General features: G+C 37.8%; 2 protein-coding genes across 4 annotated transcripts in view; both read right to left on the bottom strand.

The window, feature by feature from the left end:
- Positions 1–7,956, bottom strand: part of LOC102529552 (disintegrin and metalloproteinase domain-containing protein 18-like) — a 52,657-nt gene extending 44,701 nt beyond the window's left edge. The window contains exons 1-3 of the mRNA XM_072950239.1: positions 7,857–7,956; positions 7,178–7,254; positions 950–1,005 (exon numbers count right to left, since the gene is read on the bottom strand). Coding sequence (XP_072806340.1) covers positions 950–1,005; positions 7,178–7,254; positions 7,857–7,911 — 188 coding nt within the window. The 5' untranslated portion in view covers positions 7,912–7,956. The remainder of the gene's footprint in view (positions 1–949; positions 1,006–7,177; positions 7,255–7,856) is intronic.
- A 2,048-nt stretch (positions 7,957–10,004) lies between these two features.
- The window catches only part of LOC102544841 (A disintegrin and metallopeptidase domain 3-like), a 66,081-nt gene continuing 63,730 nt past the window's right edge, over positions 10,005–12,355 (bottom strand). For all 3 annotated transcript variants that reach the window (XM_072950240.1, XM_072950241.1, XM_072950242.1), the window contains one exon: positions 10,005–10,173. The gene's annotated coding sequence lies outside the window, so the exon portion shown is untranslated. The remainder of the gene's footprint in view (positions 10,174–12,355) is intronic.

Consider the following 12,355-nt stretch of genomic DNA (forward strand, 5'->3'; position numbering starts at 1 on the left):
ATTATATGGGGGAGACACTGTTTGACTATACAAACTGCTGTGAATTGATCAAGAAGAATGAAGAGTGAAAAGTAACTGACATTCAGAAACATGAGGACCATGGATGATCTTATCAAAAAACATCTTCATGGAATGGTAGAGACATTAAAAACCAATATGAATTTAATGATCATGAATCCAACAAAAATAATCATGAATTAAGTGAAGAGAATTTTCTCCAGTCTTGTTCAATTATAAAGATGCAGGCATACAAAACGCAGTTGTTTTAAATACATATTTTTAAAGGTGTATGTAGAGATGAGGCTGTTTGGTTCTATTTATATAATATGTTGAGAAAACACAAATTAAAAGACAGAAATTAGACAGGTTGTAGCCTTGGAGCAGTGATGGTAACAGGGATTAAATATGAAAATGGTACGATGGACCGTATGTGGGCAATGAAATGTTATAAAACTGATTTATGGTAGATAATTGTAATATAGTATTAAAGTTATTAAAAGTTATTGAACTATACACTTGAGAGAGTTTTATATATATATATATAATGTACCAAATAAAGTTGTTAAAAATAAAATACATATGCAACACCTCCATACAAAGTATGCCACTAGTAGAACTGTCTACCAGTAACTAATGTGTACATATGTTTGATATCACACTGGATATACTTGATATATAACTTGTAGTTCTTGGGTTCAATAGTTTTATACTCAAAGATTTACCTCAAGAATAAGCTTCAAACATGAAGCTTATTTCTTAATTTGAAAATAGCAAGCTGGAAAATAAAACTGCAAAGTTCTCATACATCCAATATTCAAGACCTAATGAATCCTAAACTGAAAATTTGACTAATTAAACAACCCACATTTCACTGCACTCTCAAATTTAAATATTGTACAAAAACATTTAAAAAGTAAATTCTAAGCTTTAAGGGAAAATCATCTCTTACTGTTTTCTGAGATGCAGAGTATACGGTTTTTTATCGATTGTAATGATGTAAGTCACCTAAGATAAAGCAAATAAATAAAGAAGATTTAGTAAATCAGAAATATATAAAGTAAAAGTATTTTGCACACAAGTCAGAAAAGATTCACCTGATCCATTAAAAAAAAGGAATATATTCTTCATAATTTATTGTTCTAAATAGTAAAATTTTTTAATGTTTCTAATAAATTCAGGATGAGGGTGATACATTTAATGTAGGGATGGCTTGTGAAGAAAATAGAATAAAACTATAATTTTAAAAATATAATTTTACCATTTATCAATTCTGTATTTTAATTGTTTATATTTAGAAAAAAATATATTCACTTTAGTCACAGTGAATGAGAGATGGTTGTAGGCTTACATTCTACACCAAATATAATGAAACAATAAAACATTTCTAAATACATACACACGTGCTAACAAACACCAGAGCCACTTTGCAAGGCTTAACATATACACTGTGAGGAAAAAAGACGTGAGAGAATGAAGCTAGCGAGGAACCGGGGGCTGCAGGAATCGCAGCTGAGATACCCCAGGGACTGACTAAGTTATCACGGTCCTCATCATGTGAGGATGCCCAGGAACAGGAGGTGCCTCACAGGATCCTTACAGAGTGAGGGAGCGGGCTAGCTCCACAAAGGAAGTCAGGTACCATCCCTAGCTAATTGACAGTCTATCTTCCAGACAAGCCAATTTCAAGGAAGAGTACGGATTTTAAGCTGGAGCCGAGTCTGTGAGCTGGGGAGAGGCCAGTGGTGCTTGTGGCTTGTGCCTGTGACGGACACCAAGGAGCAGATGCCTCTGCACCTGAAGCAAACCATATCCCTGTTGTTCTGTGCAATTACTGTAATGTCCTCCAGAACAGTCCATGCATCACCTCAGACTAAGGGCAAAACAGAGGCAGAAGGAAATCCAATAAAATAATTCCCTTCTGAGAAAACTGTGAAGTGTGTAAGACAGGACCTGAAAATCATTTAATATCCTCAGAAGAGTGAGAGTGTGTATTACACCGAGTAGATTTAGGTGTAATGGAGTACTCTTACTAAAAATGTCTCACACTTCATGAGTGCTTATTATATGCCCAGCCCTGTCCTAACCACTTTACATTTTTAAAAAAAAATTTATCATCATAACAACCATAATTTTCATTTTGAGAAAAAAGAGATGAAGTAATTCTCTCAAGATAACATATCTAAGGAGTGTTAGAGCTTGACAGAGAGGTCGTGTGCTTCCACACTACATTATGCTGCTAACACATGAAGAAGACCAGATAGTTCTTACTGAAGGAAGAATAATGTGTATTAAATAAACCAATTATCGATAATACAGATGAAAATGTAATTGTTGATTTAAGTAAATCATTATCCTGAATAAGAGCTTGGATATGTCAGAAGCATGAAGTAGTGAGGTTGAACATTAAAGCTATGGAAGTTTCTGAGGACTAAGTATAAAATGATTTTCAAAGCGGAAGATCTACAAGAATATATAAGAAACAGAGAGGCTATTTCCAGAACTTTCAACATCAGCTAATAAGAATGTCAGGAGGCAAAAATAAAGATAACAAGGTTGAAGCAAAAGTTTAGACATAGTACTTACAAATTGCCTAGAAATGGATATTTCAGTCCCATTTCATATTCTCACCATGAGTCATGTAGAAAATTTAAAACAAAAAAACTGACAAAAAAGTAAAAGATCTAGGATAGTCAGTCATCCAAATTCTAAGGGAGAACAAAGTTGAAGTAATTACATTACCAAATTTCAAGATTTTCCATAAACCTACTGTAAACAAGTCAGCATGTCATTGGCAAAGAAATAGACACACTAACCAATGAAACAGAAAAGAGAATCCAGAAAGCGACCAACAAAAATACAATCAACTGATTCTTTTTCAAAGGTGTAAAGACTTCAGTGTAGAAATAATAGTCATTTTCACTGATGGTGCTGGGAATTGGCTGTCCATATGCAAAATGATGAGGTAACACAGACCTCAGACCTTCTACAAAAAATAACTGAAAAAGCAGCATAGACCTAAATGTAATATGCAAAACTATAAAACTTCTAGAGTAAAGCATAGGAGGAAACCTATGGGGACTTAGTGTTGGTGATAAGTTTTGGGATATGACATAAAAATTACAATCCATCCAGGAAAGAAAATAACAAGTTGTACTTTATTCAATTTAAAATCTTTTGTTCTAAGAAAGACAATGTTAAGACAATAGAAAGAAAAACCTGTAGACTGAAAAAATATTGGTAAGCTACATATTTAATAAGAGACTTGTATCCAGAATACACAAAGAACTTATAAAACCCAAAAACAGCGTAAAAGATCTCAACAGGCATCTTACCAGAGAAGATATATAGATGAAAAATAAACATGTGAAAACATGCTCAACATTATTTTTATTAGGTAAATGCAAATTAAAGCCTCCATAAGGTACTAATATACAACTAATGGAATGGCTAAAATTTTAAAACCTCACATAACCAAATGCTGGTGAGGATGTGGATCAATAGAAACTCTCATTCACTGAGAGTGGAAAAGCAAAATGTACAACCACTTTGGAAGACAATTTGACAATTTCTTATAAAGCTAAATATAATCTTAACTTACAATTCAAGAATCATTCTCTTGGGTATTTATTCAACTGATTTGAAACTTATGTCTACAAAAACCTACATAAGAATGTTAATAGCAGCTTTATTCATAACTACCACAAACTAAAACAACCAAGATGTCCTTCAATAGGAAAATAAACAAACTATATTACATCTATACAATTGAATACTATTAAACAATAGAAAGCATGAATTACCGAAACATGAAACCAACATAGATAAATTTTAAACTCGTATTGCTAATAAGAAAGAAGCCAGTCTGCAAAGGCTATGTTCTATATGATTCCAACTATATGACATTCTAGAAAAGGCAACACCCTACAGACTAAACAACAAATTGGTTGCCAGGGTCTGGACAGAAAGTGGGTAGGAGGGTTGAAGCACAGTGGATTCTTTAGGGAAGTGAAACTTCTGTATGATTCTGTAATGCTGGATATATAAAATCATTTATTTGTAAAAACCTACAAACCTGTGTATGAGTGAACTTTAATGTATGCCAATTTTAAAAAATCCTTTAGAGGGTCAGTATCCCACAATGAAGGGCAGATTATGGCAAAAGAATCAAACTTTATTACACATGTATGATACACCAGCAATGAAGAGCATAGGGGACAAATGTTCTGACATAAGTAATTTTCGAAATAAGTGGAGAAGTGTAAGACTGAAGACAAAGTCTACACAGCACTATTCTAGTTGGTAAAGTTTATTTTTCCCCACCAGGATATGGGTTAAAAATTCTGAGACTACTGTACATCTATACCAGGATTTAGAAAAAGTATTAAATGGATGATGGACGATGGGAGCCGGATTTCTCATTATTTGTCACATAGGCACCTTCTGCCAAGCACACATCAAAGTGACAGGAAAGAATTCTAAAATCATAAATTATCTTTAACAAATTCAGCCAAATTAAAGATACTTCTCTTAATGTAGTAATGCAGTGAGTTTAACACTGACAGATATACTATGAGTGAATCATGAAAGGATGAACTTTGGCAAGAAGAAAAGTGAACTGAGAAGGAAGGACCACATGCAAGAAGCAGTGATGATCAGTGACACCAGTTCCATCCCTGCTAGAACAGGAAAACTGGGACTTATGTGCCCTTTGGCAGCAAACAACTAGAAAACTAGACACAATGAATGAAACAAATGCTTTTAGGGACTAGAAAATAGGCGGTACAAGGTTATGATCACAGAGAGAAGAGCTGAAGATGAGGTGTGCACTACAACTGTCCTGGCTTCTTGTCTCCATGAACTTCCTAGGCTGTACCAAGAAGGAGGGATCACCCTTGATTCTAAGGGAATATTAAGTTATTTGTATGTAGAGTAGAATTTTATGGGGATGAGTGTATGGTTTTCAATTGCTGCATAACAGATTATCACAAACATAGTGGCTTAAAACAATACGTATTTACAGTCCTGCAGCCTCTGTGGGTCAGGAGTCCATGTGTGACATGGCTGCTTAACACCCTATCTACATCTATGGGCAAACCACCCAGACTGAAAATCAGTAAGAAAACACAGGCTTTAAATAACACATTAGAGCAAATGGACTTAATTGATATATAAAGAGCATTCCAAGCAAAAGCAGCAGAAGACACATTCTTTTCAAGTGCACATGGAACATTCTCTAGGACAGATCACACACTGGGCCACAATCAAGCATTGGTAAATTTAAGAAAACTGAAATCATATCAAGCACATTTTCCAACCACAGTGCTATGGAAACTAGATATTAATTACAAGAATAAAATTGCAAAAAACACAAACGTGGAGGTTAAATCATATGCCAATCAGATAACCAATGGATTGCTGAGGAAATCAAAAAAGAAATCAGGAAATACCTAGAGGCAAATGTAAGTGAAAACACAACGATCCAAAACCGCTGGAACCCAGCAAAAGCAGTTCTAAGAGCGAAGTTTATAGAGATACAAGCTTGCCTCAGGAAATAAGAAAAATCTCAAATAAACAACCTAAATCTACACCTAAAGGAACCTGAGAAAGAAGAACAAACAAAACACCATAGTTAGTAGGAAAGAAATTAGAAAGATTAGAGCAGAAAAAAATGAAGTAGAGACTAAAGAAACAACAAAAGATCAATGAAACTGAAAGCTCATTCTTTGAAAAGATAAACAAAATTGATAAACTTCTTGTCAGATTCATTAAGAAAAAAATGGTAGAAGGCCCAAATCAATAAAATCAAAAATGAAAAAGGAGAAGTTACAACCGACACCACAAGAAATACCGTCATAAGAGACCATTATGAACAACTATACGCTAATAAATTGGACAACCTGGAAGAAATGGACATATTGTTAGGAATGTGCAATCTCCCACGACTAAGCCAGGAAGAAATAGAAAATGTGAACACAACAATTATCAGTAATGAAATATATACCAATTTCAAAGCATGTGGAGGGGTACAGCACACTTCATGTCTTACAAAGTTGCTACAGGGTTTGTGACAGGCAAGCCGAAGTAAACAACTTAAAATTTAAAGTGATCATGCAAGATACATACAAACAGAAGTAAATCAGAAAAAAAAAAACACAATAAACTTTTATGTAAATAATTTTTCAACAGAAGGTAGTTTACTTATAAGGGAAGTAGAGTCGTTAATTAAAGATTGGATTCCATGTCCTGAAACTTGTAACTTTGATTCCCTTAACTTCACATTTGTAATTCTCTTTCTTGTATATATATCATATTTTAGAAGGTTAATGTGAGAATTAGAGTAGTATATGAAAATATAACTTTTCTAAAGGAAATTATTGTGATTTTCAAGTATAATTTCACATACATTTAATTTTTATTATAATTGTTCAGTAGATCATAATATTGATAGGTTCCGATACTGTATGTCAAAATAGAGTTAATATTCTTTTTCTTAATTTACTCATTTCAAAAATTATTCCTTCAACCTGAAAACATTTTCTCAGTGTCCATATATTGACCACAACACTTTAACCCCATGAAAATCTAAACCCTGTATTGTGACTTCTAGTTTGTAATATAAAACATTATAATTATCCCAATTTGAAGTATTTTAATCAAGAAAATATTTCAGATGGAGTGTCTTCAATTTCATCAATTTTTAATAGCAGCTATGCATTTACAGCTTTTTTCCAGTTAATATCTATTTATTAAAAACACTCCTCATAATCAGACAAATGTGACATTTTTGTTTTTCCTTTTCTTTTTTCTTTGGCCATTACTTCTATTAAATGTGATGCTACTGGGTCAAAATTTGCTGCTCTAAACATTGCTCAAGAACATTTTCCTTGTCACTTGAAGTGACCATTAACAGTATTTTTTATAAATGGCAGGACCATTGTTATGCTTATTTAATATTGATTTGCTGTCTATCAGTATGATTCCTAAAAAGTGTTTAATATTTCTTGAAAATTGTGAGCATTAAGTCAGAAGAGAAGGAGAGATGAAGGGAAGGGCACAGGAGTTAGGAGTGAAAATATTTTGCTTTGCAAGTGACTACAAATCAGTGTGATCTATTTCAATACAAAGGTAAATAAAAATAGTCTTAAACTTAATTATTAAACTAATAATCTTGATTTACCTGCTTCTCTGAATCTTCACTCTCATTTGACCTTATCTTCTGTGGAACAGTGACATACAGAAACAGTCTTTCCGCATCTATAGAAAGAAAATGGGATTTTTCGTTTTGGTTTTTTTGCAACTACAGTCCATTCAGTCAAGCTTGAGTTCTTAAGCTTGAGTTCAGGATGGGGTCTTAAAGTGTAAGTAAATTTATTTATGGGCGTCCACCCTACTTCCTGGTCCGCAGATTTCCATAGATTTTCAATGGCATACTAAAAGTGGTTAAGATACAAACAAAGGAACAAAAATTTGACTGACACTGCAATTCTATAGGACCATTCCGTTTGTTTCCGGAACCACGCTGGGGCCTGTTCTCGAATAAATCGAGGGCAATATCGAACCCCTTAAATCCTTGGGACACACAGGGTGTCGCCCAGAAAGACCCGCTGCTGAGACGCTGGACATTTGATGCAGAGTGGGTTCCTTGACTAACATGCTCCGTCCGTCCCCTGCCCTGATCCGGGCCAGGGAGGGGCTAGGGTGGCTGGAAAGACACGGAGGAAGGCACCAGCAGAGAATCCATCCGAGAAAGGGGCGGGAGGGGTCCCAGAGCTAGAAGAAATTGCTCGCCAGTAAGAGCCCAGCCCTGCTTAGAGGCCAAAGAAGGGAGAAGGAAATCAAGGCTCCCGCGGTCTCACCCAGGTGGGCGTGCAGCCCTCCAAGCTCAGCCAGCAGTGCCAGGAGCAGGAACATGGCTGGGCCGGGGCCCGGAAGCGGCTGAGGCTGGAGACCGTTGGGCGCCCCCGGGGCTCGCGCGCAGGAGTCCGCGGGAGTGGAGCGCGGCCGCGGGGCCCTGGGGCGAGGACTGCCGTTGCTTTCAGCCGGTGGGGGCTCACCCTCAGGGATCCTTAGTTGCTGGGCGCTCAGGGCAGGGAGGAGAAACAGCAAACAAAAGCGTAAGTCTCTGTGCACAGCTGGGTTGTGGTGACCAAGTTGACATCGTTAAAAACCATCCGAAGTGAGACACACCACGTAAGCGTTGCTTTCCGGGTGAGGTTCCTGGTACTTTCGTTTCTCCATGTTAGAGTTTTCTGACATGTTTTTTTTATTCTGGTGGAGCGAAAAAGAGGAAAATGGAAATATTAACTATTTTACAAGAAATTTTCTACTTAATTCGTGCTATTATTGGCATCATGTTTTTTAAAGTCTTTGCAAATGAGGAAAAATAAAGAATATTGAACTTGATCCTGGATAAGGCAGTGAAAAGCACTATTCGTCAATATATGCCTATTCTTCAATGTTAGACTATAATCTGCTGAGCAAAGGGAAAGGTTTTTTAAAATAAACCTAAGTGTGTTTTGTTAAGTCACTGTTAGAGCTGTAGAAAGGAAGGTGTAGAAATGGGAAGGGCAGCAGGAGAAACTGAGAGGAAAAGTGGCATCACTGCAAAGAGCACACAAATGTCTTTGACTTCCCTGACGTTAATCTTAAAACTGCATGTGCCTAAAGCCTACCTCCACTTCTACCTACCACTCACCCAGACCTTCCCATGTTCCAGGACACTACAGCAAGAAGGTACAGATCCAACAGGTGCAAAAATAAGCTCTGGTCAGGACCTGCTGGGTAGCAGTACACCTGGGACGCTGGTCCTGAAAAATTATTATTAAAAGAAGGCAGAGATCATAATGGTTTAAAACTAGTTAGTGGCCATGAGGATGAGGGTCAGCTACAGGAGAATCACCCTGATGTGTTATTTTTACTCATAGTTCACCCACTTAAAGCAAACAATTAACTGAAGGACTTTCACTATATTCCTAACATGTGCAACACTTACCAGCATCAATTTCAGTTCTCTCATCTCAAAAATATGTCCTCCACTCTTTACCTTTTACAACACTCCACCCGGGCTTTCCATCCCCAGCTGCACTCCCAGCACTAAACAGCCACTAGCCCTAGTCTCTCTAGATGTCCCTGTTCTGGATATTTCATACAAATGCACACTACATGTTTTCTGTGACTGGTCTTATTCATGGAGCATAATGCTTTCAAGGTTCATCCATGCTGCAACAGTGTCAGTGCTTCATTCCCCTCTGGGGCTGGATAATAGCCCACTGCATGGAGAGACCACGATTTGTTTCTCCACTCATCAGTTACTGAACATTCGCAGGAGGGTACTCTTGGCCTTTGTGATGAGCTACTCCCACTGCTGACGCAAGAGCATCTTTGTTTACATAGATGGAGACTCTGTGGGTCCTGATTAGACTCCAGATCAGATGATGGTTCCTAATCCACCAATAATGCTTTGAGGTATGCAGGACACCCATCTCAGTAAGAGGGAGATGAAGAGAGGGGGCACTGAAGCAAGAAAATGTCACTCAGGAAAGCTCGGCTTCAGGGAAGAAGGAGCAGCGAGTCCGACTTCCTTCAAAGGACAAAGAAATATTCCAGATGTCAACTTCCAAGAGGCCAAGGAAGCGTCACCTGGAGACAGAACAGTTATCTGTGACCAGGAGCTCAGTGTGAGCACCTCCTTGAGGACAGAACGGATGTAGTGACTCTCTGAGGGCTCGGGGCTGGCCTCACCTAGCAGCACCTTCTCTCCACATTCTGAAGCTAGGGATACACAGGGCCCGAGGGTCACAAGCTATCGGAGAGGCGCGGACTGTAGGCGTCCTCTCTGAGACGGGAGCAATTAGCAGGGCCGTGGGCACCTGAGGGCAGGCAGCAGCAGGAGTGGAATGTTTTCAGTTTGGGGTGTAACAGCCTCCTGGCTTCAGAAGAGGCCAACTTGCTGATTTCCTACCAGATGACCAGGGCGGGAGAAGAATCAACAGACACAAGCCGGCGTGCTTTCACTCACAGGGTTTATTTTGGTTTCTGAAATTGAAAGCTTTAAGGCATCACAAAAGGAGAGAAGAGCAGACTTTTCGTCATTCTTGAATCAGGCCGGTTAATAGTGAGTTTGTTGGTAATATCTTTTCTCAAACTGTGGCTTTTGACATTACTGTTTACTCACTGTGGTAAAATAAATATAGAAAAATAGAAATGCTATGTTTTAATTGTTAGAAAAAGCTATTTAACATCACTACACTACAGGTGTATCAACTAATTAGCACAGTAAGACAGTTCATACTATCACAGTCTACGCCTGTGCTCCACAGAATTTGAAACCTAAGTTTTTGTTTGTTCTGATTTTTCCCTGAATCGTTCATGATAGTCACACTGAAAGGAAATGCTATAAACTGGTTTTTATGTATGTTTCGTTTACAGCCTCCCTGTTTTGCATGAGTGAAAGGAAATCACGAACAAGGAAATAGAGAGGAAAAAACAGTAAGATAAGGAGAAGTAAACAGTACTATTATCTTGTCTCTTTCTGTCTACAGAGGAAGAGAACTTCCAAGAGACTTCTGTGCATTTCCAACAGGTGTCCCACATACACATGTTCAAGACCGCACACATTCTTCACCCCCCTCCACTTCACCACTCCGTGACCACCCTGGTTCCCACCTGCTGTACAGCACAGCATTCATACAGGGTGCCCTTATCCACTGTGTCAGAAATGGGTAAGCCTAACCCAAGTGCACGCATCCAGTCACCGCTTCTGTCATGTCTACAGCTCTGACGTCCCTCAGAACTTGGTGGTTCTTTCCCTCTTATCCAGCCCTGCCCTCATCACACTTCCTGTGCGCTCCTTGTCACTAGTCTCCAGTTCTCACTGAATCCAACTGAACTTCCTCCTCATTTACCCCTGTGAAATGTGTAAAAGGCGAACCATATTATGCTAAATCCCTCCCTGACCACTTCAAAAACTACTGTAACTATGTTCCTGTTCATATCTGAGAAAATTTAAACTCCTCATCACAGAATATCAGACACTTGCCTTGGCTCATGATCACTTACAAAGATTTTCTCTTTCAACATCTATAAACTGTAAAATGAATTTTTAAATATATTAAGAGCACAAATGTAGAAACAGAAAGGTCTGCTTTACACTGTAGACTCGCCATCTTCCTGCTTCCTAGCAATACACTTCATTTAAGCACGTTTTCTTGCACTCTACTTCCAAACTGTTAAGTCATTGTGTTGGTTCACCTTCACAATTTGTTCCTAAGATCATCTGTACTAACCCTGGTCTGGGGTAACATCCTTTCTCTCCTGGATTATTGCAGCCGCTTCTCCACTACCTCCTTTCTCCACATCTACTCCTGCCATCATAAAGAATATTTTTAACAAACCAGCTTTCTCCAATTTTTTCTATATACTTAATCACCTTTTAATACATATATAGTCAACTGATAAGATATGTTTATTTATTACTCATGGACTGAAACCCTGACCTACTGTGTTAAATTCTTCAGGCAAGAACTTAATATAAACATAAAGTACTACTGGCAGGAGAAGGCTGTGGGAAGAAAATGTAAAAGAAAGCAAGATATTGAATTGATGACTTAAGATCTGGGAAGAATCGCGGTCATGGCCTGGCCGGCGTACTGGTCTAGGAGAATGACTGAAGCTGAGTGGAGGTGAGGTGTTCAGGGGAGGACACCCAGCACGATGATGAGACCATGAAGGACATGAAAAGAAGACAGCCAAGTGCCAAAATCTCCACCTGAGACGTGGGCCTTTAATAGAGTTGTCAAAGAAGAGACAGGATGATCTAGGCAGAAACAAGACTATTTTACATTGAGGGTAACAGCTATAAATATTTTCTTTGGCAGCAGATACTGAAACAGATCAGAGATCCATTATTTATCCTCAGCCAAAGTCAGATATGGCACATAAGTAAAGGGATGAACTCTGGATGTCAGCTTGGATCAATTCCTGATTTTTTCCTTTAGCTACAGTGATATGTCTAATATGTCAAATATCATAATTTTTTATACATATATGAGTTAGAAATTTGAACATTATACACAGAAGCCTACTTTATCCCTTCTCAAGTAAAGAACTGTTGTTCTGCCTTGGAGGGTGAGTACATTTAGCATTTTTCTTGGTATCTCCTAGGTCCTCAATAAATGTAAATCCCCTTCCCAGTCCCCAGTCATACATCAGAAAATATGTGTCAAAATTGTGGCGTTATTAAGAGTTTAAACCCTGGAGTGTGACTCTTAAACTCTAACTGAAGTTCTATACACATGGGGAAGTTTTAAAATTCTTTATGTCTGTTTCTTCATTTCTAAAATAAGAAGAGCAATAA

Source organism: Vicugna pacos, chromosome 26 (assembly GCF_048564905.1).
Source record: "Vicugna pacos chromosome 26, VicPac4, whole genome shotgun sequence".
Taxonomy (NCBI): Eukaryota; Metazoa; Chordata; class Mammalia; order Artiodactyla; family Camelidae; genus Vicugna; species Vicugna pacos.